Raw genomic sequence first — 23,615 nt, 5'->3', positions numbered from 1 at the left:
GATTTGGGGTATTGTCAGGAATAAAAGCCCATTTGAAACCAGAAAAACTTTCAAAGTCACAGGAGTGTGTTAACTCCATGACTCATATTGCCTCCCAATTGCCTACTGACCTCATTTCTTCCGTATTTTTCAACTGGCACCGTTTCATCCTATTTTGTTCACCCGGTGTCATTTTCAGCCGTCGCATCTTATCTCACCACTTTCGCACTCCGAAACTTCAAGTACCTTCAGTTAATTAGTACTAATATGAACAATGAGGACAGTGAACATGTCGAAATACTGAACTTTTCAAGCCCCAAGGCGTCTCTGTCCACAAACGTCCAGGTGTCATTCCGCAAGCTCCAGGATTTGTCGACCGCTCAATTCACCCAAACAAACACAGTTTTCAAAAAGCTCTGGCAGTACCTAAGGATTGTGTTGCTAAAAAAGGCAAATCCCTTTGAAGAATACGTTTTGGAAGCAGAGCCCAACGACTCAGCGTTGGTGGCCAAGTATAGCGGGGTCACAAGAGTGGACTTGTCGCGGCAACAGGGCTTATCTGTTGATGAAGTATACTTAAAAACGTTGCACATTGACCACCCGTTGACGAATTTCATGAAGAATGAAAACAACCAATCAGTCGATATACTGCAGGAGTTGAAAGAGTCGCCCATATTGGTGTTTGTCCATGGAATGGGCGGCCAGATGTCACAGTTTGAGCCATTGATGGCGTTGTTGTCGCAGTGTCTGGAGATTGTGTCACTTGACTTGCCAGGGTTTGGTGATTCCAGGGCAGACTTCAGCACCGCAAGCGCCAGGTTGACGAAAATATCTCCAGAAGATCAAGAAAGAATTTCGACGTCTGTGGCATCCATGGCAGATGGAGATTTCACCAGTAACAACATCAGTGTTATTATAACTGAGTTTATCAATCAAACCATACCTCCTAATAAAAAAGTGGTTTTAATAGCTCACTCCATGGGTTGCCACTTATCAGTACGAGTTGCAAAGAAATTGCCTTCGAGCAAGGTTGAAGGGTTGATTTTGTTAACGAGTCCCGGGTTTCAGGATGATATTTACACCAATGAACAAGTGAAGAATAGTCACAAAACATCGATATTTGCCAACTGGATGACTAAGTTCCCGTCCGTTGTTAATCTCATGAGAGTCTGGGACAGGCTTGAAGGGCTTGAAAGCTCAAGTGTTTTCAGACAGATTGGAGATACTTCACTCTATCCTCCACATACCTCGTTGTACATTAAATTACGTCAGTTTAGGTGGAACTTAGACGTCGATACCAAGGTGATATTAAAGTACATAAAGGGGTTTGAAAGGTGTAAATATAGTGACTTGGTAGCAGCTATTAAGAGGTTTAATAACAATCCGTTTGACACCCGGGTGTATGAGAAAACGGTATTGGTGGCCGGAACTGATGACAAAGTGACACCACCTCAGAAAATCACTGAGATAGACAACATGTTGTCGCACGTGTTTCAGAGAAAGGTTAGTACTTTGATAGAAATCAAGAATGCTGGCCATGGCTTGTTATTGTCGAAACCAGAGTTTATTAGTGGTAAAATCTTGGATCATATTGAGAACAAGTTTCCCGAACGATTGCATCTCTCACCCGCTTGGGTGTTAAGAGTCAAAGCAGATATCAGTGGTGACAAATGGGGATTGAAGAACGAGTTGAAATGGCTGAGACTTGACCCAATCTCTCTTAATATTTCTAGAAACCATGGTAAAGACATTTCTCCATTGTTGGGTATGAAAACCCTCAGAGAGGGGGATGCAAACCACTCGCCTATCATCTTAGAAAACGCTTTTTATGGTGATAGGTCCATGATTCCATCCCAATATAAGCTTCCTACTGGCCATCTTATTGCAATTGTCGATATCTCTGCCGATATTCCACCATATGATCCTGAGACGTTTAAAATCATCACCTATTACAAATGTGCAACCGTTTCCAAGGTGGTTCCCGACCCTGGCTCCATCAGAAAGTTCATTCAACTTATCGATAAGATCTTGGAGCTGAAGACAATAGAGGATCCTTTGATAGCGGTGCATTGTCATTATGGATTTAATAGAACCGGTTTTCTAATCTGTTGCTTCCTAATTGAACGGTTGGGGTGGTCTGTTGAAGAAGCCATTGGTGGATTTAGAGATGCTAAACCTCCAGGAATCAAACACCGCCATTTTATCGATGCCCTTTATGTTAGATACGAGAGTTAGTTTATTAATATATAATTTTGCAGTAATTGATCCTTGTTTGGATCTCGGTGCGAAAAGCCCACGGTGACATTTCTCATTTACGATTCTTCACAACCTGAAATTTAGTATATTTGGTATGCCAGGAGCATGAAGTTTGCCGAGTCTTTGAGTAATGGAGTAGTCCCTGAGTGGGAACCCCAGTACTTAGACTACAAAAAGGGGAAAAAGATCATCAAAAAAGTCAAAGATGTAGAAGACGATACTCCGCAAAACAACAAGAGCAAAAACACAAATGACCGTACACCACTTTTGCAACCATTGGACCCTTCAAAGAAACGTGGATATGGGCACAATGAAAGCTCTTCATTTTTTCGAGAACAAACTCTACCACCCGAAGATCCTAATAAAAACAGTACCGTTTCCTTCAAGACAACGATATTTACTGGAAAGTCATCCATAAATCAACAGAAAAAAGACGACACGAAGAGGGAATTCCAGGAATGGCTTTCTGGTCAGTATCACAAAGTAGAGTCATTTTATCGGGAAAGAGAACAAGAAGTATACGAACGGTTCTTGATTTTGGAAGACCAGTTATATCAGTTGAAGGAGCATCGTATGATCATGAACAGACAGAAGCAAACCCAGTTGAAAAACTTACAAACCACGCATGTGGGGGAGATAGCAGTGTATAAAAGAGTGAACGAATTGGCGTACCACACCAAGAGTGCCTTTTCATACTTAAACCGGTTTGACTTGCCTTCCTTACCTTCCAAAGTGTTTATGGAGAGAATCAAAAAATCTACCAACAGCTCAGATATCTCCATGACTGATACCACACCACACGAGGTCGATGCCAACTACTTCGAAAACCGAATCAGAAATGGATTAGCTGGTGATCGGTCGGAGGTGTCATCTTTGGACTCAGACAGTTTGAATGAGTTTTCTCTTTCGGCTGATGGCTCTCGCCTGTCGGGAGTTCAGGTCCAGCAGACCCCCGAGATGGCCCGCAAGAGGAAGAGAAGAGATTACGAGTCTACTAAGAGACAGTTTTCTGTGCCCTTCCAAGTTGCAAGAAAGCAGTTGAAAGAAGCCATGTTAGAGCATTATAGGTCTTTGGTTTTATTGAAGTCGTACAAGGAAATGAACCGTACCGCGTTCAGAAAGATCACCAAGAAGTTTGACAAGCTGACTGGGTCGTCGATTTCAGTGGAATATGTGAAAAAAATTGATACAGAATCGTATTTCATGACAAGTGATCTTTTGGAAAAATTGGTAAATCAGTCAGAAGAGTTGTACATTTCGTTCTTTCATCTTGAGTCATCAGATAGAAAGCACTCTTTGGAAAAGTTCAAAAGCATAGCATATGCCTTGAACAACAACCAGGTGAGAATGTCGTCGTACTACCCAGAATCGTTCTTTACTGGGGTGTTTCTAGGAGTTGGTTTGCCGTTGTTTGTTCTCGCTTTGTACACTGGCCTACGCAAGGTCCTTGATGATACTTTACCTGAAGGAAGGTTCATGTTGCAGATATGGGGTGGGTTTTTCTTGCTAACGATGATGTTTCTCTTATTTGGTTTAAACATGCTCATATTTGACCGGTTCAAAATAAACTACAAGTTCATTTTTGAGTTTCATATTGCTACTGCCTTGGACTACAAGCAGTACTTGGTGATTCCAGCAGCATTTTTCGGGTTTATGTCGCTTTTGATGTGGTTTAGCATGCACGATTATTGGAGAGCCGAGTTTCCTGGACGAGACTGGCCCTGGATATACTTTGGTACTGGTTTGGTTGTGTTTTTCTGGCCTTTCAACCAGTTCTATCTTTCTGCTAGACGGTGGCTCCAGGTGGCCCTTTTTAGAATCTTGTTCTCTGGATTTTACCCTGTTGAATTCAGAGACTTTTTTCTAGGTGATCTTTTGTGCTCATTGACCTACACGATGGGAAATATTTCATTTTTCTTCTGCCTTTACTCCCATCACTGGAACGGTATGCTCAATGACTCGGGAGCCATTCATGACGTTTGTGGGTCATCTAAGTCAAGATCAATGGGGTTCTTTGCTGCCTTGCCCAGTATTTTCAGGTTTCTCCAATGTGTAAGACGTTATACCGATACAGGGGACTGGTTTCCCCATTTAGCAAACATGCTCAAGTATGCGGTGGGAGCCGTGTACTATGCGTTGTTGAGCGTCTACCGGTTGAACAAGAGCAATACCAATCGAATCGTATTTATTGTAATGGCCTCGATCAACTCCATCTACACGGCAACTTGGGACATTGTGATGGACTGGTCGCTATTGCAGTTTGAATCCAAGAACTGGCTTCTTCGTGACAACTTGTTCTATGAGAAGCCAGTCTACTATTACTTTGCCATGGTTGCTGATGTTTTGTTGCGATTTCAGTGGATATTCTATGCATTTTTTAGTAATCAAATCCAACAGCTGGCTGCAACCAGTTTCTTGATAGCAGTGGCCGAGTTGGTGAGAAGAATCATATGGGTGTTCTTCAGAATGGAGAACGAACATGTCACCAACGTGATCTTATTCCGGGCTTCGAGGGATTCGCCGTTGCCTTATGCTATTTCCGCAAAGGTAGAAAGGGCTATTAAAAAGTTGGTGTCGTTGAGATACTCCGAAGGAAATACTTACGATATCGAAGATGTAATTGGAGTTTCGTCGTCGGTTAGAACATCAGCAAATGTTTCGTTTGACTCTGAGGCCAATATTGAAACTTCCGATGTCCATGTTGAGTTGCCTCAGCTCACCCGTCGTAAATCAACGTTTGCGGTGTTCAGTGATGCTTTGAACAAAGCACATATCAAGGACTTTCAAAGACGGAAACACGTTACAATTGACGTCGATACTGACGATGATGATGATGATGATGCCAGCATTATCCTGGATCTGCTGCATAGGGAGTAGAGACCTTTACCCTATAATTGTGTAATTATCAACTAGCTGGGTGTCGCTGCACGATACCTTACAGACTAAGTGTTAAACTATTCAGCATATACAATAAATACAAATCTACTATCCCCTTTTGGTAGTCTACTCTCCTTCTTCGACTATTGGAGTTTGGCTTTCTTGATTGGAAGTTCATCTGGTTCTTGACCATCGGCTGAAGGCTTGATGAGCGGAGTGGATATATCGGCGTGAAAGTCCTTGATAATGGAGTCCACATCATCGATGTTCAATTGTCTCACATCTCCCAACTTCTTGATCTTGTTGGTAACCTCTTTACACTGTTCGTCAGACAAGTGCAAGTTCAACTGATCGACTCTGGCCTTGATGGCATTCCAACCGGTCAATCTGTTAGCAAAGTGGATGTATCTCGTCAAGCCGAAGTCGGAAGGATTCAAGATCTCGTAGGTCGAAGGGTTGGCTAAGATGGCCTTGGCATGAATACCGGCTTTGTGGGTGAAAGCACAGAAACCGGTGATTGGGTTGTTGAAGGGAATATTGACTTGCACAGCTTCGGCCACCAAGTTCTCCAAGTCTCTCAACTTATGCAATTTATATTTGGACAACACGTAGTCTCTGTCGGCAGCAATCATTCTAGCCATTAACCCACCCAACGGAGTGATTCCATTTCTTTCACCAATTCCCAAGACTGAAACATCGATCAACTTGGCTCCTCCTTCCAAGGCCGTGTATGCGTTGGCAATGGCACACCCGGTGTCATTGTGGAAATGACACTCGATGTCACAGTTGACCACAGACTTCAAAGTTCTCACCAACTCATAAACCTGTCTGGGGTTGGCACATCCCACCGTATCAGCAATACCTACTCTGTTGACTCCGATCTTGTCGACGGTTCTGTAGATGTTCAATAAGTCAACCAAGTCACTTCTGAACGAGTCTTCGGAGGAGAATCTGATTTCAATGCCTTTGGACTTGACAAATTCAATCACCTCCACCGCACTCTGGGCGATGTAGTTCATATCCTTACCATGGGAATATTGCCTCAAGAACAGAGAGGTTCCGATCACCACATCCACCCCGTCTACACCAGTTTCAACCGCCACTTTGGCATCATCCATATGACATCTGATATGGGTCAAGATCTTGGCCTTCAAGCCCAATTTGCAGATAGCTTCACAGTCGCTTCTGCTCTGCTCCGACGCAACGGGGGAGGTTAACTCGATGTAGTCGACACCAAAATCGTCCAAAGCCTTGGCGATTTCGATCTTCTTTTCGGTGGAAAAAAACGCATTAGCAAACTGTTCACCTTCTCTCAAGGTGGACTCGATCAATTGGAAACTAGACACGTTGGACAAGAAATCGGACGGATTGGGTCCATATGGGTTGGCACCTAACTTGGCGTCGGGCTTGTGTGTTTCTTCGCTCACTTTGGTGAATCCTTCTGGTTCGGCCATGGTGTATGTTCGTTATCTACAGATACAGAAGTGGGAAAAAATTTGGAATTCTCTGCGCACTTACCAGCCCAAAACATGATTCCGCCTGCAGGACATAAGGGTCTTTGACCATAAAAGGTGAGAGAGATAGTGACTGGAGGTGGTTGATAGAAGTGCTTGTGGGAATTAGGCGGATGATGGTTTCGTCTTGAGCTTGTTCAGTGGGTGTCTACGATTATTTTTGTGGGTTTAACATTGTGCTGCAAATGAAGATTTGAAGTGTGCATAAGTTGGTAATTGCTGGAGTTTTACTGGAGCAAATTGGGCGCGGCGCCGCCGGTGGGGAGAATTCCTGCTGACTCCGATGCGAGCCCGTGCTAGCTTGGACTAAGTGAATTTTTTTGCAGCTTGAATGCGACAAGCTCGAAGCTATGACTAAGTTCACAGATATGACTAAATCCGAGGACTTTTATAAATATGACTAAATAAAACAACTAAAACTGAATGCGGCATGAGTTTCAAACCTTGCCATAAATACTCCTGGCTTCGCAAACGCAAAATACCCTTATTTGATAATGACTGTGCAAATTCACTTGAGAGCAGAAACCAAACCAGCCGAAGCCAGAACCGCATTAACTCCCTCCACCGCCAGAGTGTTGGTTGATGCCGGCTTTGAAGTCTATGTGGAAGAAAGCGATCAATCCACTTTTGACTCCTCTGAGTACAAAGCCGTAGGTGCTCAAATTGTTGCAAAAGCCTCTTGGAAGACCGCTCCCAAAGACAGAATAATATTGGGCTTGAAAGACTTACCAGAAGAAACCTTCCCTTTGGTTCATCAACACATTTACTTTGGCCACTGCTATAAAGACCAAGCTGGTTGGCAAAATGTATTGAGTAGATTTCCCGCTGGTAAAGGTACCTTGTACGACGTTGAATTTTTGGAAAATGAACAAGGAAGAAGGGTTGCTGCGTTTGGATTCTACGCTGGTTTCGCCGGTGCTGCTATTGGAGTTTGGGATTGGGCTTTGAAGCAGTTGGACCCACCAAAAAAATTGTCGAACCTCACTCCATACCAGAGAGAGGCCGAATTGGTAGCTGTGGTCAAGAAACAATTGGACGCTGCTGTGACCAAAACCAGCACTTATCCAAAATGTTTGGTCGTTGGTGCATTGGGAAGATGTGGATCGGGGGCTATTGCTTTGATGGAAAAGGTTGGAATCCCAAAAACCAGGATTTTGAAATGGGATATAGCTGAAACCTCCAAGGGAGGACCATTTGAGGAGATCGTGCAATCGGATATCTTTGTCAATTGCATCTATTTGTCGAGTCCAATTGCTGCTTTTGTGACTTCAGAAACCTTGAATGATGTCAACAGAAGGTTGACCACCATTGTCGACGTTTCGGGAGATGCCACAAATCCATACAACCCAATTCCCGTGTACGAAACCATCACCAGCTTCAAACAACCTACGGTGGAAATTGAGACCTCCGAAGGTCCAAGGTTATCAGTGTGCTCTATTGACCACTTTCCGTCCTTGTTACCTAGAGAAGCTTCTGAAACATTCAGCACAGATTTGGTTCCTTCGTTACTTGAATTGCCAAACAGAGATACTGCTGGAGTTTGGGTTGGAGCTGAACGGTTGTTTGAGAGACATGTAGCCAGATTGGAAAATTAGTATATCTATGTACTAGTGTATGACTTGTCCTTGTAGTGTAGATTGCTTTCTAAGCTTCGATGGCATCTTCGTTGGCGAATCGTGGAATCTGGATCCTAGGAGAGTACGAAGGTGATTCTGTTTGTACCGGAGATTGTCGCAACTGTGATTGCGACAGTGCTGGTTCTTGGTTGTGTCGGTATCTCTGTTCTGGTGTGTGAGCTCTTTGTGTATGCGCTGTTTGTGCTCTTTGTGTATGCGCTGTTTGTACTCTCTGTGTATGAGCTGTTTGTACTCTCTGTGTATGAGCTGTTTGTGCTCTTTCTAGTTCATTCAACGATAACTCGATGGCCAATTGAATGTCATCTGTGCTGGAACCGCCAACATGGTTCACCTCTTGTGCAAGCAACTCAGGAATCATATGGTCAAATTGCCGGTCATCAACATATGTCAATTTAAACGGATCCACCGAGCTGGGAAACACGTTGAAGTCTCTAAACTCACTGATGAGATTGTGAAGCTGTCCTTCGTCTCTAACAAGAGCCTTGTTGATTCTCAACACCGGTGAAAACCGGGAGTCGAAAGAAAGAAGATCGAGGTACTTGTGGAACTGTTCTCTGTACGGAGGAACTTCTTCGTATTCCAGAAGAGCCGTGAGAATGCTGTGGGTGTCATTGTTTCGTTGGCTCCTGTCGTTTCGTTCTTGGTGCTGTTGTCTTTGTTGGGCCTCATGCCTTTCTTGAAGTGTGAGGAGTTCCCGTTCACGCTCTCTTCTTTGTCTCGACCTTTCTTGGTGGTGCTCACGGGGTTCGTCGTGTTGAAGCCTTCGTTGGGTCGTCATCGGTGGAGAAGTTGATTCTTCAAGATGTCTCCTTTGTCGTCTGGTTTCCCTGTCTTGACGGGTTCTCTCCTGGTATTCGAGTTGCTGTTGAATTTCCTGTTGTCTTTCGAGAGCTTCTCTCTCACGTCTTCGTTCACGTCTGCGTTCTCGTCTTTGGAGAAGTTGCTGTTGGTGTTGCTGCTTGAGTCTGCATCTGTGTAAGCGCCTTTCTTCTCTTTCACGTTGGAGTCGTTGTTCTTCGAGGTGGAGTCGTTGTTCTTCGAGTTGTTGGAGTCGTTGTTCTTCGAGTTTTTGGAGTCGCTGCTGTTCTCTCTTTTGTCTCGCTTGTTCGAGTCGCTGCTGTTCTCTCTTTTGTCTCGCTTGTTCGAGTCTCCGCTGTTCTCTTTGTAGCCTTCGCAGTTCGAATCTCCGCTGTTCTCTTTCTCTTTCTTGTCTTTCTCTTTCTTGTCTTTCTCTTTCTTGTCTTTCTCTTTGTTGTCTTTCTCTCTCTTGTCTTTCTCTCTCTTGTCTTTCTCTCTCTTGTCTTTCTCTTTCTTGTCTTTCTCTTTCTTGTCTCTCTCTTTTTTGACTTTCTCTCTCTTGTCTCTCTCTTTCTTGTCTCTCTCTTTTTTGACTTTCCCTCTCTTCCCTTTCTTCCCTCTCCCTCTCTCTCTGATTAGCCTTGACTGTTCGTCTTTCTCTCTCTTCATCCACATCCTGAATCTCAGCTCGGTTGAACTCCCGAACCTGCCGCCGCTGCTGAACGATATCCCCGCTACGGCCTTTGACTCGCGTGTTGACAATCACCAGCTCGTCGCCAAAATTCGACAAAAACCGGTCTATTTCTTCAGGGTTGGAAAAGCTCTTGGGATTAGGATTAGTGATGGTGGGTGTCACAAAACTCACGATAGCCGATTTAATCCACATACTGGGTGTAGAGGGCATGAAAATGTATGTAACTTGTGCAAACCGGTTGGAGGAGGAGGATTTCTAATCAAACTTCTGTTTATTGCCTGCTTTCCAAAACTATAGAAACTGTTTTTGAATTCTCATTAACTGCCGATTTAGGAAGGGTAATGAGAAATAGACACCCGGAGCAAGTAACTGTTGAAGATGTTATTGCGGTGCTAATTAGACAGAGAAAACGCCGTTGCTATGTATGAGTGTCTGGCTATACGTCTTACTGGATGCTTAGTCCATGACGCTTATGGATGGTGTGATATATATGTTTATGGTGGCTCCACCGGCGAGGACTTGCGGTGCGTTTCTCGCGAGGTGGGTGCCAAGTCTCGCTAACCCAGCTGGCGCTGCACCAGCTCTCAGCCCCTCGCCGCTCAAAAGTCGCATTCTTCCAAATCTAAAATATTCATCTTTTCCTCCCAGCATGAGCACAAATGATAAATCCAACATTCTAAGGAAGTACAAGATCGTCTTCTTGGGGGACCAGGGAGTAGGGAAAACGTCGCTCATCACCCGATTCATGTATGACACCTTTGATGAACAATATGCCGCCACCATCGGCATCGACTTTTTGAGTAAAACCATGTACCTAGAAGACAACAAAACCATCCGGTTACAACTATGGGATACGGCGGGACAGGAGCGGTTCCGGTCGTTGATTCCTTCCTATATCCGTGACTCTAACGTGGCGATCATCTGCTACGACATCACCAACAAAAAGTCGTTTGACAATTTGGACAAGTGGATCAGTGAAGTCAAATTGGAACGAGGGGAGGACGTTATAATTGTTATTGTGGGTAATAAATCGGACTTAAATAACAAGAGGCAGGTGAGTGCCGAGGAGTTGGAGACGTTGGGCAAGTCGATTGAAAACTGTAGCATTTATTTGGAGACTTCCACCAAAGCCAATCATAATATTAAGTTATTGTTCAAGAAAATTGCAAAAAGCTTACCAGAGTTTAACCTGGATTCGGGGGCACAGAATAAGCCAGAGACTATAGATATCACCATTGAGACCACTACGGGTGGCGAAAATAGTTATTCATGCTGTTAGCACAAATATATGAACTGAGAAGCGAATACGAGCACCGCGAGTCGTAGGACGAGAGTGAGGGTGATTCGTTCCAACCGCATGAAACGCTGGTGGTAGCTTGTAGCGCGTTCGCGGCGCCCATCGGCATATCAGAAGCCTTCGTCCGCGTAATGGGGCGGTGGCGAGCGCGTTAGGCTACAGGTAGACTGTAGCCACCTGGTTGCGGCGCCACCCTCTTAAGTGGGCCGGAATCCAGGCCCGTACCAAGAACCCCTTTCCCAAATCCAGGCCCTGATCTCTACCTCGCGTATTAGGTGCGCCATCCACCTACTTTTTTGACCGAGTACTCAGCTGCTTATGGAAGGCATATTTGTAGTCGCCAAATTTATAATTACAAATTTATATCGTAGTTTCAGCGTATCATTGCATTATACCCGACCTCGTCCCCAGTCCTTATCTGTCCAAAAAAATCGCGACGGTAGCTAGTGCAGGTAGATGCACGTCAAGGACCCCCTCCCTAAGTGGGGGTCCAGATACTTTGGCTACGGCAGGAACTTACTAGGAACCTCCGATCAACAAGGGGTATTAGTGTGGCAAGTGTTCGTCGCCAAAAATAGTTTCCCGCCCCTTTTAAGTTGGACATTTCAAGAGATCTACAGCACGCTATCCACTTAAAAAATCCTGCAATAATCCCCCGTCAACTGAAACTTTAACAAGCGGTTCTATCGTATCTAAGCGAACAAGCTCTACTCAGCATTAATGGATGCAAGTGGGGGTCCCCTCCTCTATTGTTACGCGGAATTCAAGGCGTCTTTTGCTTCTTTGCGTTTAATCTACATGTCGCCTGCCGGTCAGCTATTCTGTCTAGGAAATAGTGGACAAATCCACATTAGAAAGGTTTCATCGAAGAGCCGTCTAAGGTTATTTAACCCCAGTCGCGCAACATAATTGGTCTCAGTTGGGTGCATACATCCATCGCCCGAGTAGTAAAAAATATAATCATGTACATGAATTTTTACCTTACAACTTACAAGTATTTTCTAGCACTATTTGTGACTAGGGGGACGTGAACAAAACGGTTAGGCGCAAAAGTTCGAGGGGAATAGCTTTCGAAACAGGACAAACCACATGATCAGGCGCACCTTCGTTTAAAAATTTCACGTCGCAGAACCCTCTTAGAAGGATAATCAGACCATGTCATGAAGTTTATAATGCTGTCAAGTTGACGTTCTGGACTGATGGCGGCACCTTATATTTGAGTAAGATTCGTTTCAGGTAAACTAGAAAATTGGTGGTGATGTCATCCCAAAAAAACGGGTGCCTGCTGGCGCATCACAATTTAAAATAAGAAAAATAACCGCAGTTGACAAAAATTTTTAAAAAAAAAAACAAAAAAAAAAGACCTATGGGCTGCACTTCCTCTAGTCGTGTAAACTATCTCATAATATTTCAGGGGAAAAAATTTTTTGTATGAAACTTTAAACCACCACTCCAGCTTTCGACACTAGTTTTTTACAATTATAAACATTTCCCTTCTTCCTGGAATCCAGACTTATTTGTTCATTTCCCGTGCGTTGGTCCAAGAATCCCGACCCCCTCGCGTCAAAGGTTGTTGTCTACTGCTTTTCCATCTCCCATTTGTCTCAGACATTTTGGAGTCATATTCACGTGGATATACACATAACAAAAAAACATACTCCCTTTGCATTAGCAGGTATACATCTCCAGCCATACCCAGTCGGTCACACCCCAGAACTTCTTGTCATTCCTATCTGTGTGTATTCACATAACTACTGACTCCAAATTCGCTGTGTTTACTTCCTTCCATAAATCAGCTTTTTTGTGCCAGCTTTTTTGGGCAAACATCAACTGATCACATTTGCCTGCGTTTTAATCATCCCTAGTGGCATGCGATATGTCTGTCAAGACCCAAACTAAAGATAAGCTCGAGGAACCTGTACAAGACTCGCTGGGCGAGTCCAGCCCTTCCAGCGCCACCGAGTCCCCCGTACCCGACTCACCGGACGCCGATGCTGAAGCTGACGAAGCTGACGCTGACGACAAGAAGAAAAAACGGACTGTAAAAGGACGGGTTTTCCAGTGCACCGGGTTCCCTGGCTGTAATATGTCATTCACTCGGTCCGAGCATTTGGCCCGTCATAAACGGAAACATACCGGTGAACGTCCATTCACCTGTCCCTACTGCCTGAAGAACTTTTCTCGGTTGGAAAATCTCCGCCAGCACAAGCAAACGGTACACGCGTACGAAAACTACCTTGCCACCAAGAAACCAGAGGACAAAGATGAAGCGGCGCCGCCACCAGGGCAGCAGGCGCTGCAACCACCGCCGCATCACGTGCAGCACCCTCAGCACCATGTCCAGCACCACATCCAACACCACGTCCAGCACCACGTCCAGCACCACCCGTCACACCACGTGCAGCAGCACGTCCAACATCATCTCCCGGTCCAGCACCCGACGCTGTACCCACACCACCAACCCGTCCACTACTACAGCCCCGGTACCCCCAACCACCCGTCACTCGCGTCGCCGCCCAACTCCAACTCGCCACACCACAACTACCCCCATTTCCAGTACCAGGGAGCAGGCGCCCCGCCGCCGTTCCACGCGCAGTCGCACTCGCGGCCCCCGGCCCTGGGCCCCGACGTCAACACCATCAGCTCCAACGAGGAAGAGCCTCCGTCCAATGCCAGTGGTAACAGTGGTGGTGGTCTTAGGCTCCCGTCGCATCAGTTTAAACCCAAACGCAGACCTCGACCGCTTTCCTTACAGCACTCGTTTGTGCTAAACTCGGATAAACTCTCCTCCATGCTGTCGTTGTCATCGAGCGGATCCCTGACGTTAAATACACCCGTGTATGACCGCAGCTACTTGGGTGGCGGACTGATGAAGTCGGCGCCCCCGGTGCCAATGTACTCGTTTAGCCAGCACATGAATGCTCCTCCCCTGCAACAACGGCTGTTTCCCTCAAAGACAATGTTGCAGTATAGTGGGCCGCGCCTGGCGTCGCTCGTGCTGCCGCTATCGCCCCTCTACCACCACCAGCCTGGCCACCCGCTGCGGCTGCAGCCTCTCCAGGCCCATCGGCCCCAGACATTTCTGTTCCCACCGGGCAACCCCCCCACCAATGGTACTGGCTCCCTCGTACTACCTCCGGTGCAGCATATACCTCACCCGCTGCTTCATCGTAGTGCTCACTCTATGAACAGCATTCCTCAGGATGATGTTTCCACGGCGGGAACTACGCCCACCAGGGGCCTTGACATTGCACCCATAAAAGATTCAACCAAAAGCTGGCTTAGGGGCGTGCTCAACGACGACGATACGTCAAAAAAGCCCACCATCACCAGCCTATTGTCACCCGACAACGACAAGTTTCAGAATGGAGAGGTTGAGAAGACGAAAGTTACCACTCAAGTAAAAGAAGAAGATAACTGAGCATTAATAATCATTTGAACTTTATCCACCCCTAATTAATTTATGTACCATAGCTATGACCTACATGAGCTGCCGAATGGCTTCAAGTTTGGCTTCCACTAGTAGTACCCTCTCGTCGTCGAGCTGGGTGAGCATTTGCGTGAGCTCTTCAAACATGTCGAAAAGCCGTTGCAAAAACTGTAAATACTCCTGGTATTTGGCCCAGAGGCTCGCATCTACTTGGAGCTTCGCGTGGAGCACTCGCCGGAGATCGCGGTGGCTCTGTTGCACGCTGTGTTCGAAGTCAAGACGGAGCATTGGTATCAACTCGGTGGTGACAAACCGTTGGTATTGGAGGAGCGTCTTGAAAATGTACTCATTAACAGTATCATTTTGTTTTTTGATTTTGAGGAGCCTATAGTTGTCCCGAAGCAACTGGCGGATTTGTACGTTGGCTACGTCGTCGTAATCGGGTGCCTGGATATCACTGAGCTTGTATTTTGTGTCTAAGTGATATCGGAGCTCGTCCTGGGGGTGCGAGTCGGTAGAAACGTCGCCGACAGTTCGTGGTAGACGTAGCGAGTCCGTGACTTTGAGCAACCGCGCAATTACCTCGTCATTATCGCTCAATCTCGCCGCGAGACTCTCGACTAGTGACACTAGTGGGTCGTAGTTTTCGGTCTGGAGAAGAAAGTACTGGCTCATGAGGGCCGATTTACTTTTGACTTTGCGATTTCGCGGTATTACCTTATACGGGTGTATGGGTCAAATTTTATATCCATTATATTATAACTTATATATCAACTGTGAACTTCTCTATTAAACCATCGCGACTACAGGTATCTAGTATTTTCGTTTACTATACATGCTAATCGTCGCTACATTAAGCCATCGTTTCATCACTGAACCAATGCGACCTTTCTCTCGTTTCGGCCCTTCTTCATCACCTGCTTTAAGGCAACGCTGTCAAGCGGATCCAACAACTCAAACGAACACAAGAGCTCGTCACTCACGCTCATCACCGCTCCCCAGTTATCAAACTCTCCACAATAGTTGGGGGCCAGAAATACCGTCACCAACGTCTGATCATTGAAAAACTCGTACCCATCCTCCACCACCATATGGGCCCGGCACACCAAGTCAAAGCCAAACTTCTGGAGAAACTTATTGATGGCCACCTTGGAAAACACATACGACACCCCACGCTCGTTGTCTTCCCACTCGTTCAATGTATCCGCTGGATCGGACCAGAGTAGATCGTTCAAAAGACCAAAGTCTGGCACATCGGTAGGCCTGGCAATGTTACGAATCTCGTCCAACAGGGTCAACACCGGCAGAAGCCCTCCATGCACACAGAATATTTTTCCCGCCACAATGGCCGCGATGGGGAGAGTGTTGAAGGTATCGATGAACAACTTCCACGTTTTGATATTACACCGTCTCTTACACTCGTCATAGAACCCATACACTCGGGTGACATTGGCACACTCATGGTTGCCTCGCAACAAAAAGAAGTTTTCAGGGTACTTGATCTTGTAGCAGAGCAACAACAAGATGGTTTCAAGACTCTGTTTGCCTCTGTCGACGTAATCACCGAGAAACAAGTAGTTGGTCAGCGGCGGGAACCCGCACTTGGTGAAGATCCGAATCAAGTCGCCAAACTGCCCATGGACATCTCCCACCACCTTGACGGGTGGATTGAGCTCCAAGAGTGATGGCTGCGATAACAAAATTTCCCGAGCCCTCAGGCATACCATTTGAATTTCATTGTTTTTAAGGCACACGTTCTTCGTGCGCTTTCCACTGTACCCGGCGTCCAAGAGCCGCTGGATAAGGTTTTCGATATCGAACGAGCTCGACTGGCTGGTGTTGGTGACATTTCTGCTCAACACGTTGGAGTTTGTCTTCAAAAGTCGTCCTGACGAAAACGACGAGTTGGACCGCGACTTGGAGAGCAGACGATCGCCATCGCCAGCGTCCGACACAGCGCCTGACGAAATGGAGTGGTTGGTGGAGGTTCTGCTGAGGTTGCCCGAAAAATATCCGGACGTAGGGGTATTGCTAATGGCATACAGAGGCGTAAGTACCGGTTCATTCTCGTACAGCGTCGGGGTACCATTTCTATTGGCGGTGGAGTCGCCGCCCCCGTCGGCCAAGCCGGACCCGCCAGCCAGTATCGACCCTCCAGTATTTCGGCGTACCAAGATAGGCTGTTTGGGCTCTACTTGTGCCAACAGCGCCGGAATGGTGGCGTTTGCCAGGAGATTTAACGCCAGGAACTGTGTCGGTATATCCGAGTTTATGGATTGGTCGTCGAAGACGGGATTTACTTTTTGCTCCTCTTGGTAATCACTGCTCCTGCGAGACAGCAGGCGAGGCGTGCTGGCCATTTTTGATAAGCTGGTCAGTGAATCATTCTTTTTACTGCGAACTGACCGGATGGATCGTGACAGTTTATTCGACCTTAACGATGCGGATGACGTGGTTCTGGAAAGGGGAGCTCCATCTTTAGAAGGTGAGTTTCCCATGATGATATATAGTTTGGGTGAGGTTGAATTCTTTTTGAAGGTGGGTTTTAGTTTTTCGCGCGCCTTGTCCCTCCGGATTTTGTAATGTATGGGTGTATGGATGTATGGGTCATTGGAGATAGGAGAGGTTTAAATGGGGAGTTTTAATGATCGGCAGAGGGGTGAGAACTGGTGGATGCACAAGCCACCTCTCTCCTAGCTTTTATAAACACCAAGGGTTGAGGACCAAATAGTGAAGATTGGTAAATGCCCTGTCTACTGATTATGGAAGGGGCTTCTAGAACCTCATAAGTGGCTTTGGCCCCTACTTTGCAGGTTGGCTCAGAAAGCCTTCAGTGGCCCGATTATTGGCTAACTTGCACTTTCACCGCGCACACGCCGTGGGCCTATGACGCTAATGCGACATCTTTTCCCAATGGACTTCGGTTCCCATCTGACGGTTTGCACGACCGCTTATCTTCCCGTTGGCAAAATTATAAATAGCGGCCCCGATTTCCTCGCTCTCGCGATTTTTGTTTATAGTTTAGATTCTCCCTTAGTTTATTTTTCCTATGCAATATGTCGTTTACAGAAGATTTTGATTCCAACAAAAAGAAAGAACCACGACTGTCTTTGTCTCAGTTAAATCCTCTGAGACGTATGATAGGTAACCTTGAAATTAGTATTGAGCGGGTCTACAAGAAAGACTATAAGCGGGTAGCCAAAACCTTGCAGTTAGCCTTCAACAAGGATCCGTTTGTCAACTACATTTTGAACACAAAAATCAACTATGACGAAGTTGAGGAGAAGAAATTGATAAAGCAGAAGAACGATTTGTTTCAGGCATTTTTCGAGTTTTCTGTTTTGGAATACTTTTCTTTTGGTGGTGTTATTGTCGCTATCAAAGATGTGCAGTTTGAGTTGGCCAACTCCAGTGGCACCAACTATCCATTCTTGGCGGCTGCTTGCTGGAACAACTTGAAGTTTGATAACAGTTTGACCCTAAACTATTATAACTTCAACTCCACTTCCCACAATCATTCGGGATCGGATAATAAGTTGTTTTTGTTTTCGTCGTTTTTGAAGTTCAGCTACTTGGCGTACATGAATAACTGTCGCCAGAAAACATTAAAGGAAAAGTTACCTTTTTTGAACAATATTAGAGACTCAGTATTAATCAACTTGAACTTGAACTTAAATTTTAAGAATAAGTTTAATTCAGTTTGGTACTTGAGTGACATTGGTGTATCACCCTCCATGGCTGGTAAGTCTTTGGGTAAGATTTTGATCAACTATTGTCTTGATAATTTTGTGTTGGATTCCTGGTGTTATTTGGAAAGTTCGAATATCATCAACAGAAATTTTTACACCAAATTGGGATTCAAGATCGCCAATACCTTTGCTGTCAATCAGGATGAAATCGTAAACAACATCGACATCAACAACAAAGAGGATCTTGGTGTGTTGAACAGTTTAGATGATTTCATTCTTATGGATGCAATGTTTAGACCTCCAAAGAACATCAATATCGAAAAGATCAACTATAAGGTTGCCGATATCGAGGTTGAGGAGAAAGAAATTTCGTCTGAAACGGTTTCAAATTCTACCAGTGTTGTAACAGCAGCTGGAGGTGCTCCTAGAAGTACCCCGGTTGTCTTTACTAGCGTTACTATGCCTCTGGCCACTGCTCCGTTGGTGGCCAGTCATGGGTAGCATCACACGGTAGAGAAGCTGAATTGATAAATTCAGGTATCAAATAAGATACTAAGTTCACTTAGTTTCTACTTTGAAATAATATCACTTTAAGAGTTACTTCAATTGCTGTTGTAATTTTAAGGTGGTAGTTATCAAGTATTGTCTTGAGTTCAAATTCAACTTTGGGCCGTGACCGCTTGCGTAATTATTAAACCTATTGTCCTGGGTTTAATTTATTTCTTGTAGTGTTCAGCTGGATTTATATTTTATTGCTTTAATCTTTCAGTTGGATTTTTAGGCAATTGGCATTATATCATCATTTGCAAATAGTTGATTATTTGTGATTATTATACAATGTCAGTTGCATAGGGATTCCACTGAAAGATTAATGTGATGTCTCCGAGCCTTGTTCTATATAACTTTCTACTGTTTTCTGTTAATTGAATTTCCTGCTATTTGTCAGGGGTTCTGGGGCCGCTTCTCGACCTGTTCAAAACCTCATCTCTTAACCGCGATGATTAAAGTCGCACTTCCTCTAAATTTCTACGTACTCCATGCTTCGGTTTACTAGGAGGTTTTCTAATTCATTCCGGCGCTTCAAGAAGCCCGTGAAAGATGCTGATGGATTGTACCATGGTAAATTCTCCCAGGAGGAGTATGAAAAGGCTTCGCACTACCTCAGACAACAGCTTGACGAATTGGAATCATCTATCAAAGGAAATACCAACATCAGGGAAAACCTTGGAAAAATGCCCAGTTTTCCTATGGCCACAAAGACAAAGCCCCGAGTAGATAACTTGAGCACACTTCTAGAAGAAACTATCAAAACCACTGGCCCTCTCTCGTTATCGGCTTATATGAGACAGTGTTTGACGCACCCGCAGTTTGGCTACTATACCACTAGAGATCCATTGGATGCAAACACCGGTGATTTCATCACCTCTCCCGAAATTTCTTCTGTTTTTGGTGAAGTTATTGGCTTGTACCTTTTTCAGATATGGGCAACTCAAAACAGGCCTAATGCCATCAAACTCATAGAGTTTGGTCCAGGAAAAGGAACATTAATGTGCGATGTTTTAACCAGCTTCAACAAATTGACCAAGAAGTTCGCTGTCAACATCGAAATCGAGCTTATTGAAACTTCTAGAGTTTTAAGAAAGGAACAGCATAAAACTTTGTGCGGTGCAAATCCGTACGAGTCCACTGATACTGGTGACCACTCTACCACCATCTGGGGAAATAAGATAAGATGGGTAGAAAACGAGAGTGAAATTACCAACAACCCTGAAATTTCTAACTACGTTTTAGCCCATGAGTTCTTCGATGCCTTGCCGATTAAGTCGTTTCAATTCACAAATAATGGCTGGAGAGAGTTGCTTGTGGAACACTCTCCCAGTGTTAGTAACAACACCATCGCATTGCCAGAAGCTGAACCTAGCAGTGAAGCCAACTCTGAAGGCTTTGACAATGAGTTTCACCTTACGATGACTCCGAAAGAAACCCCTTCTTCTGCCATCCCCACTTTAAGTAAAAGATTTGAAGGTTTGCCGGTTGGCACCAGAATCGAAATATGTCCAGATGCCGAGTTCTTCATAAGAAAAATGGCCAGCTTGATAAACAATGAAAAAAGATTGGGATCCGTGTTGGTTATTGACTACGGTGTGGTTGATCAGATCCCTGATAACACCTTGAGAGGTATTTACAAGCATGGGTTTGTGTCTCCATTCTTCAAGCCTGGAGAAGTCGATTTGTCTATAAACGTCGACTTTGATAACTTGAAGCTTCTTTCTAAAGACATGGTTATGGTCTTGGATCCGGTTGATCAAGGGGACTTCTTGCATGAGTTGGGTATAGGTCATAGGATTCAACAGTTGTTGATCAAGAACAATGACAGCCAAGAAACCCAAGAAAAGGTCTACAATGCCTACAAAAGGTTAACAGACAAGGACAGCAAGTCAATGGGCAAAATTTACAAATTTTTTGGGTTGTTGCCGAAGGGAAGTGAAGTTCCATTGGGATTTCAGAAGCTTGTTTAAAACATGTATTTAGTTTCTTGTACAGTTGTGAATAAAATGATTTCGCAGCCATGAGAATTGCAAATTTTGCAAATTGATATAAGAGATATATACTCAATAGAGAAAATTTATTGCTTCTAAATTCCACCTAAAAAGATTTAAATAATGTAACATGTCTTAGTAGGCATATACATATTTTTTTGTAATTTTTGGACTTCACCATTCCATGTTATACAAGTTTTCATTTTTAGCTGAGATGAGAAGAAAGCAACTTTCACGAAAATAAAAGTACGCATGATGAACCACCACAGTCATTTCCGAAACAAGTAGCCTTCGCACAAACTGTCCCCAGCTTAGTGCTCTTCTACGCCTTGAGTAAAAGAAACAAAAAAATATTCCGATGCCGGGAGTCGAACCCGGGTCTGCTGTGTGAAAGACAACCGTGCTAGCCGTTACACTACATCGGATTTTTGTTGAGTATAAAACTCTCATGTATCTTGTGAAGTAAGTGTTATGAGTACAAGCCCAAATTGCAGACTTCAATTGACGGTGCTTCTGCTTCAAAAGGATCAAGATATAGACATATAGCGTTCATTTGAGGGATATTATATTCGAGAAGATAGAATTAAATACTTCAAGTTTATTAAAGGGTTTTGAAAGTTGTCCATTTTATTGTGATAATTTTACTTCATTCGGACTCACGAACCTGCAACTATTTGTAGAAACGTCAATTAACCATTATACATTCATCATCATAATTCATTACTAAGGTTCAATTAGATCAGGTAGCTGCATTTCTAGACTCCAAAAAGTCAACGATATTGTTAATGAGGTCCTGTTTTTTTGTAGCAGACTTTATACTATTCTTGTATCTAGATACGAACGACTTGAGTTGGTTCATATTAAACTGATTCAAACTATTGGATTTCCAAGCAGTCAATATATCCAGGTCATCGACTTCAACAGTCGGCTTTGGCTTCTTTGTGGGAGGCTCCATGGGATCTTCATCGATCAAAAGAACACCACTAGCATCCAAATCCTTGTTGATGCTTTCAACTACCCTTTTGAGGTCACCTTTGGACAAAATAGTCGATATATTTTCCAAATACTGGAAAGTGGCATCGAACTTTTCAATGCTCATATGTGCATCCGACAGTTCTATTTGCAACAAATCGTTTTTAAGTACTTCGTAGAAGAAGTTCAAGCTTGGATTTGGGAAGTCTCCAGGATTGTAGTTTTGGATATGAAGTTTCTTCATCAATACTTTGAAGCTGTCAACCAATGCAGTGGGAAGTGAGCTCTTACTCTTGTCAAACTGGATGAGAGGATTTTTGATCATATGCGGAGGCAAGGCTCTGATATCATCCAACCATGGAAGCCTCACCAACAAGAAGCCTTCAGGAAGTGAATCTTGGTTGCTTGACTTAGCAATGTTGGTAGGGTATAATGCAAATAAACTAGGTAAAGCATTTTTCTTGGTGCATCCGAAAAGCATAGCGTATCTCTCCAACTTGACACATGACTTGTACAAATTGGTGAATGTATCCTTCAGGTTTTGGAAGCCAAGAGGAAGACTGTAGCCATTACTGGAGTCAAACGTTATGAAGATGGGGGCAGCCATATTGTAGTAAGGTTTGAACTTCGAGACATGTCTAAACCCTAGTAACTTGAGGTAGGGAGGATGAGATAAAGCTACATAAGGAACATCTTCATCTTCATGTTTCAAATCATCCTCCGATTCACTCTCAACTTTCGTATCATCTTCAGGACTATGATCAAAGGTGTATTGTTTGAGAAACTCGACCTGCTTGTTGTCCAAATAAAATACATCTTCCATCGTGGCATCTTCGTTCTTATACTTAAGCAGGAAACCCTTTCTACCTCCAGCCTTCAGCTTCCGTTCTTCGTAGGTTGTGTTTGGATCATCTGGGATTTTCACCACCTCATGGTCATCTTTAGTTTTGATAGTGGCCTCCAGCTGAACAACCGTCAAGTCTTCTGCATCGGCGTATATATGGCTGACCTTTTTCATTTGCTCGTGGTTATATAGAGTGTAGCCTTTAACCGAGCAGCCAAATTTGCCTCCGATTTTCCCGTCACTCAAGATCAAGTTGCAGCCTATCTGAATTCTACGGACCTGTTTGATTCGAGAGATGATTGAGCCAATCTTGTCAACTACCACAGTATTATCGCCATTGTTGGAGTCAAAAAGCTTGTTTTTGAGGGTCAAGAAGTTGGTATTCAGAAACACCAGCTCAAAAAACTTCAAGTCAAACGTATCATTGGTGTCCAATTTCAAGAACATGGGCACGATAGGAATCATCTCCGCGAAGTAGTTGGCAGTTGTTTCTCTTAGCTTCGACAAAAGCTCCTCGTTTCCCTCCAACTGTGTTAGGTTATAGGGATTGTGGTTATTGGTGAACCAGATGAGTTTTTTGCGATTGAAGCTCTTTGTGCTCTGGGTTTTGAATTCTTCATAAACCACGTTGAAAACCTCGTTCAAGTCCACCACCGGGTCAGATGAAGGGGAGAACAGGTCTCGAATTGGCTTCAACCCCAGAAGCTCGTCCTCAATCAAGAAGTTCAATCTCCGCATATCCTTCAAATTCAACTCGTGAAGCCTGAAGAGCCTATCAACACGCGATTCCTTGGGAAAGCCAGAATGGGATTTGCTGCAGTTGTAGAAAAACACGCCTACTCCGGTGCTGGGAGCCATAATCACCAGTTCTTGTAATAGTCTATTTATGCTCCATAGGATTTGGAGGATCTGAGACTTTCCTCCCAACAGTTTCAAGGGGCGGAAAATCTCGTCGTTCAACTCGACCAAGAAGATAATCCCATCACGGATGGCGTATTGGCGGTCGGTACCGTACTCATCGTCATCTTCAAAAGCGTAGCTACTCATTGGTGACTGAGGATTGGGAAATTATAATTCAATCGCGCGCA

At 44.5% G+C, this 23,615-nt stretch overlaps 11 protein-coding genes and 1 non-coding gene across 12 annotated transcripts; 6 read left to right on the top strand and 6 right to left on the bottom strand. All coding sequences in view use genetic code 12, as the record gives it.

The window, feature by feature from the left end:
* Positions 1-246: 246 nt before the first annotated feature.
* PSN45_001133 (uncharacterized protein) lies at positions 247-5,112 on the top strand (the record flags this gene model as incomplete). Its single annotated transcript, XM_006688498.2, has 2 exons — positions 247-2,196; positions 2,320-5,112. The coding sequence occupies 2 exons, from the start codon at positions 247-249 to the stop codon at positions 5,110-5,112; spliced, it is 4,743 nt and encodes a 1,580-aa protein (XP_006688561.2).
* A 143-nt stretch (positions 5,113-5,255) lies between these two features.
* LYS21 (homocitrate synthase lys21) lies at positions 5,256-6,566 on the bottom strand (the record flags this gene model as incomplete). The annotated part of the gene is made up of 1 exon (XM_006689001.1): positions 5,256-6,566. The coding sequence occupies one exon, from the start codon at positions 6,564-6,566 to the stop codon at positions 5,256-5,258; it is 1,311 nt and encodes a 436-aa protein (XP_006689064.1).
* A 554-nt stretch (positions 6,567-7,120) lies between these two features.
* LYS1_1 (Saccharopine dehydrogenase) lies at positions 7,121-8,221 on the top strand (the record flags this gene model as incomplete). The annotated part of the gene is made up of 1 exon (XM_006688999.1): positions 7,121-8,221. The coding sequence occupies one exon, from the start codon at positions 7,121-7,123 to the stop codon at positions 8,219-8,221; it is 1,101 nt and encodes a 366-aa protein (XP_006689062.1).
* A 49-nt stretch (positions 8,222-8,270) lies between these two features.
* On the bottom strand, positions 8,271-9,947 carry PSN45_001130 (uncharacterized protein; the record flags this gene model as incomplete). Its single annotated transcript, XM_066157587.1, has 2 exons — positions 8,271-8,309; positions 8,496-9,947. The coding sequence occupies 2 exons, from the start codon at positions 9,945-9,947 to the stop codon at positions 8,271-8,273; spliced, it is 1,491 nt and encodes a 496-aa protein (XP_066013684.1).
* Positions 9,948-10,404: 457 nt separating this feature from the next.
* On the top strand, positions 10,405-11,034 carry ryh1 (GTPase Ryh1; the record flags this gene model as incomplete). The annotated part of the gene is made up of 1 exon (XM_006688997.1): positions 10,405-11,034. One exon carries the CDS (start codon positions 10,405-10,407, stop codon positions 11,032-11,034), a length of 630 nt encoding a protein of 209 aa, XP_006689060.1.
* Positions 11,035-12,928: 1,894 nt separating this feature from the next.
* Positions 12,929-14,473, top strand: USV1 (Up in starvation; the record flags this gene model as incomplete). The annotated part of the gene is made up of 3 exons (XM_066157586.1): positions 12,929-13,369; positions 13,610-13,890; positions 14,245-14,473. The coding sequence occupies 3 exons, from the start codon at positions 12,929-12,931 to the stop codon at positions 14,471-14,473; spliced, it is 951 nt and encodes a 316-aa protein (XP_066013683.1).
* Positions 14,474-14,533: 60 nt separating this feature from the next.
* Positions 14,534-15,157, bottom strand: PSN45_001127 (uncharacterized protein; the record flags this gene model as incomplete). Its single annotated transcript, XM_006688995.1, has 1 exon — positions 14,534-15,157. One exon carries the CDS (start codon positions 15,155-15,157, stop codon positions 14,534-14,536), a length of 624 nt encoding a protein of 207 aa, XP_006689058.1.
* Positions 15,158-15,351: 194 nt separating this feature from the next.
* Positions 15,352-16,842, bottom strand: pzh1 (serine/threonine protein phosphatase Pzh1; the record flags this gene model as incomplete). The annotated part of the gene is made up of 1 exon (XM_006688496.2): positions 15,352-16,842. One exon carries the CDS (start codon positions 16,840-16,842, stop codon positions 15,352-15,354), a length of 1,491 nt encoding a protein of 496 aa, XP_006688559.2.
* Positions 16,843-17,538: 696 nt separating this feature from the next.
* PSN45_001125 (uncharacterized protein) lies at positions 17,539-18,672 on the top strand (the record flags this gene model as incomplete). Its single annotated transcript, XM_006688993.1, has 1 exon — positions 17,539-18,672. One exon carries the CDS (start codon positions 17,539-17,541, stop codon positions 18,670-18,672), a length of 1,134 nt encoding a protein of 377 aa, XP_006689056.1.
* A 536-nt stretch (positions 18,673-19,208) lies between these two features.
* On the top strand, positions 19,209-20,690 carry PSN45_001124 (S-adenosyl-L-methionine-dependent methyltransferase; the record flags this gene model as incomplete). Its single annotated transcript, XM_006688495.1, has 1 exon — positions 19,209-20,690. The coding sequence occupies one exon, from the start codon at positions 19,209-19,211 to the stop codon at positions 20,688-20,690; it is 1,482 nt and encodes a 493-aa protein (XP_006688558.1).
* A 374-nt stretch (positions 20,691-21,064) lies between these two features.
* Positions 21,065-21,136, bottom strand: PSN45_001123. Its single transcript has one exon. It is a non-coding gene; the product is annotated as a tRNA-Glu (tRNA).
* A 314-nt stretch (positions 21,137-21,450) lies between these two features.
* On the bottom strand, positions 21,451-23,574 carry KU70 (ATP-dependent DNA helicase II subunit 1; the record flags this gene model as incomplete). The annotated part of the gene is made up of 1 exon (XM_006688493.2): positions 21,451-23,574. The coding sequence occupies one exon, from the start codon at positions 23,572-23,574 to the stop codon at positions 21,451-21,453; it is 2,124 nt and encodes a 707-aa protein (XP_006688556.1).
* Positions 23,575-23,615: the final 41 nt, after the last annotated feature.

The sequence above is a fragment of the Yamadazyma tenuis genome, chromosome 1 (genome assembly GCF_029203305.1).
Source record: "Yamadazyma tenuis chromosome 1, complete sequence".
Lineage (NCBI taxonomy): Eukaryota > Fungi > Ascomycota > Pichiomycetes > Serinales > Debaryomycetaceae > Yamadazyma > Yamadazyma tenuis.
Note: the sequence above shows the minus strand (reverse complement) of the source record. Positions and strands in the feature narration are given on the sequence as shown.